This window comes from Histoplasma capsulatum, genomic scaffold (genome assembly GCF_000149585.1).
Source record: "Histoplasma capsulatum NAm1 scaffold_2 genomic scaffold, whole genome shotgun sequence".
In the NCBI taxonomy this organism is placed as follows: Eukaryota; Fungi; Ascomycota; class Eurotiomycetes; order Onygenales; family Ajellomycetaceae; genus Histoplasma; species Histoplasma mississippiense.
In genome coordinates, this window is record NW_001813981.1 from 2,678,921 (window position 1) to 2,682,423 (window position 3,503).

The following is a 3,503-nucleotide window of genomic DNA, read 5'->3' on the forward strand; positions in this document are numbered from 1 at the left end:
CCCACCCCGTAGCTCCGCGCAATGATGCTTAGCTATCGATGCTTTTTCGGCAGTATGATGAAGCTGAAGAGGGGGTGATGATTTGATTAGAGAACGAAATAGAAACTTATCCTGGCTTGCGAAAATGTAACAGAGAAATGTATTAAATAAATGAAGAGCAATTTGAGATAATTGCCAGCAACCAAAAAAAAAAAAAAAAAAAAAAAAAAAAAAAAAAGTGTGCAACTGTCAAAGAGAGAATGATGTCAGGTCCTGTTTCTTTCCTGGACCAGCCTCATCTCAACTGCCACTTTTACAAATGCATCGATCCCAACATACAGTGTTCAAACGCGCCAGCTCCCCAGTTGTTTCCCAAACCCTCATCTCATACGTATCTCATTCCATATGTACATATAGCAGGTATTTAACCCGAATTTGCGCTACATCATAAACGATATACTCGTTATACTGCAGCCAAGCATTCGTATCGTCCTGCAGCTTCGGCGGAGTCGAAACATCTGGCATAAGAACCCCACTCAGATCGCTGTGCACACAAGCCGCATCTTTCCAACCTTGCGGGATTGTCCGGCCTTTACCTAGCGTAGACAGGCTTCCTTGCTTCTTTGCATTCTCGCCAGCATGGTAATCGCTGTTGACAAGTTCTAGCATCGGACTTCCCAACTCGACGTCGCACAGCATCAAGACGCCAATGTCGCCACTGCTGGAGGAGCAACAGTAGTTGGCAGATTTGCTGGAAATGTCGGCAAAGTAGACACCTTTGCCGAACATGTAGCCCGTTACTGGGGCTTCGGGTGGTGCGATTCTCAGGCCTTGACTGAGAATGCCTCCGTAGTTAGTGCTGCGGGAACCGTGCCAGAGGAGACGGCGGTTGCTGTTTGATAGGTTTGCGAAGGGGGAGGTATCGAAACGTTGCTTTTCACCACGGCGTTCGACGCGGAAAATGTGTTTCAGCTAAGAATTTTGTTAGTTGGTTGATTTTTTTTTTTTTTATTTTTTCTTTGCTTCTCCAACTCTTGAGAATTTGGGTCCTTGAAGGATGTTTTACCTTGTAGTTGATATAGTGAGTTTGGCCATGAGACTTCACGAGGTAATCTTCTAATTCTTTGTATTCTATTGTAGCTGAGTCCACTGGATGATTAAATGAGTAGTTAGCAGTGTGGAGGTGAATATGAAGCAAGGAATGGCTGTCGAATACGTACATGGTGTCATCTCCTCTAGGCCAAGCCCTGCGAATTGAATATCAAGCGGATGGAGGCCAGTCTCGGACGTCTTGGCATCCTTCATGATCTCGTTGGTAATCGCCATGTCAGTCAAGGTTTCAAGAAGTTCGACTTCACGCTTAATCAGATCCAGAGAACCGATAACAGGAGGTCGACTACGTCCAAAAACATGAGGAATGAGAGTAAAGTATTGGTTACTCAGATGCTCCGCCGCGGCACCAAATGGACGACCATGTATTTGCACGGCTAATGCCGGGTTTGCAACCAACTGTGAAGTGCTCTTTAGAACCTCAAAGCCTCTACTGAGAGTCCGTTTGCTCAGCTTTCCCAATGGTAGTTTGTTTGCGTCATATGACATACTGGCCATGGTTGAAAGCATGTGCTGTTGGTTAAAAATGAGGCTAACAAATTCCTGGACGGGTTGCGACAATGTGCATTCTGGTATCTTCGCTTCTTCCGTGACTTCCTTCTTTGCTTTTTCGCTTCCTTTCTTTTCACTTTCATCCTCGTCGTCTGAATCATCCTCATAATTCCTCTCAATATAGGTATATTTTCCAGCTTTGGATGCTAAAAGTCGATCACTCCAAGAACAGCCAGTTTTGCTTTTGAATTTTTTGTCAAACAAATCTTTCGCTTGGTCCAGCGTCAGTCCAGGGAAAGAAGCACATTGCCCATTTTCACCAACTCGACCCCATCGCGTCCATGTGGTATATTTCCCTGAGGATTTGTTCTCTAGCAGCTGAATGAGATAAAATTTGTTGTGATTGTAACTGGCATTGGTCTGGTTCAACGCCGCGTCATAGATGAGTCCATGTTTGCCAATAAATACCCTATGAGTCGCTAAGCAAAACGTTAGACTGCTACTTTCATGAGTATGGGCTTACTTCCCTGATTAGAACGGTACTTACCGGCGAAGCTGAATTTTTCATCAACTGGCACCTTTAATGTTGGAGAAGACGCCTTCTGGGCATCCTTTTGCTTTTTCGCCGGGGGCTCACCCTGCGACTTGGACGTGGTAGTATTTTCGTCATCGTCTGCCGCGATAGGGCGTTTGGTCTTTGACTTGGCCGCCTGTTTTTTGCCTTTAAAGTTATTTGAATTTGTGGCAGGTTTGTCGTTATCATCATCCAGGCTGGCATTGGCAGTGGTATCATTGGATTGCTGCTTGGTTCTGGATGACCTTACAGGCCTACCATTTGTGGCTGGTGCGGGCGCTGAGGTTACTGCCAAGAGATAAGAACTTTCTGAGGCTGGTTTGCCGTCTGCTGCTGAATCCAGAAGCCAGTTCCAGGAGACAATTTTTAAACCACTGATCGAGGCAGCTTGTCTACCTGATATACTGTTAGCAGCATTCCATGTACACACAAAATGCAGTACATGGGCCTTCGGCCAACTTCAACATCATCGAGAATCCTTTCAACTCCAATAGATAAATAAATCAAGAGATACAACGAGAATTGGAGAGATAGAAAGCAAAAGGAAGGGAATTTCTCACACTTGGGCTTATTGTCATCAACGTCTTTTTGGGTAGTAACAAGATGTGTACATGTGTCGACAATTTTTGCACTGTAGGTGCCACCGCCAGACTCGATCTTGTCTATCAGAACGGCTAAACATCGGCTGGGTTAGCATCTTCGAATGCAAAGGCCAAATGATGATCCGTCCCGGTTTCTTTATTTCTGAAGCGGTTCCTTTTCAGTTGCTCCATTTTCAAGCAACACACACCTTGTTTATGCATGGGAAATGTGCCACTAAGGGCGATGACGTGGTTTTTGAAAATAGACGCCATTTCAGCAATTAGAGGAACAAGCTGAGCAGCAATTGACACCAAAGTCAAACAATGGCGAAGGAGAATTTTTGGTTGATAAAAGTAAAAGAATGATATTTCCTCCTCCAGGGCCGTCCGAGGGCCCTTTTAAACCCAAGCTCCCAGGACCCGCCAAATTCTTTATGGTCTTTCGCTGGCTGACAACTTGGAACCCAGGCGGCAGCGGCGCAGTGATTGGCTCCAGCAAACGAAGCCCCTGAGCTAATCGGCCATGGTCGCTTCAAACTCCACGGCGGGAGAGATCTCGGTTCAAAGGCACCTGCGCATCAACTGGCTCCATCCAGGCAGAAAGGGCGCTTCCACAGTGTCGGTTCCGGCGGAGGGGTGCCACAACGTGCTTCTCATTGCTCAACGATGCGAATTTGGCCGTGGTCAAGATGTAGGCAACAAGGCTCTGGGTTTGGCTGGGCCCCACGTGATCGCCAGATCAGCATGAAGCCACGTGATCCCGCTCC

At 46.5% G+C, this 3,503-nt stretch overlaps 1 protein-coding gene across 1 annotated transcript; it reads right to left on the reverse strand.

Moving 5' to 3' along the window:
* Positions 1 to 375: 375 nt before the first annotated feature.
* On the reverse strand, positions 376 to 3,009 carry HCAG_02863 (hypothetical protein; the record flags this gene model as incomplete). The annotated part of the gene is made up of 6 exons (XM_001542642.1): positions 376 to 951; positions 1,046 to 1,128; positions 1,200 to 2,060; positions 2,129 to 2,551; positions 2,716 to 2,817; positions 2,946 to 3,009. The coding sequence occupies 6 exons, from the start codon at positions 3,007 to 3,009 to the stop codon at positions 376 to 378; spliced, it is 2,109 nt and encodes a 702-aa protein (XP_001542692.1).
* Between the last annotated feature and the right edge of the window lie 494 nt (positions 3,010 to 3,503).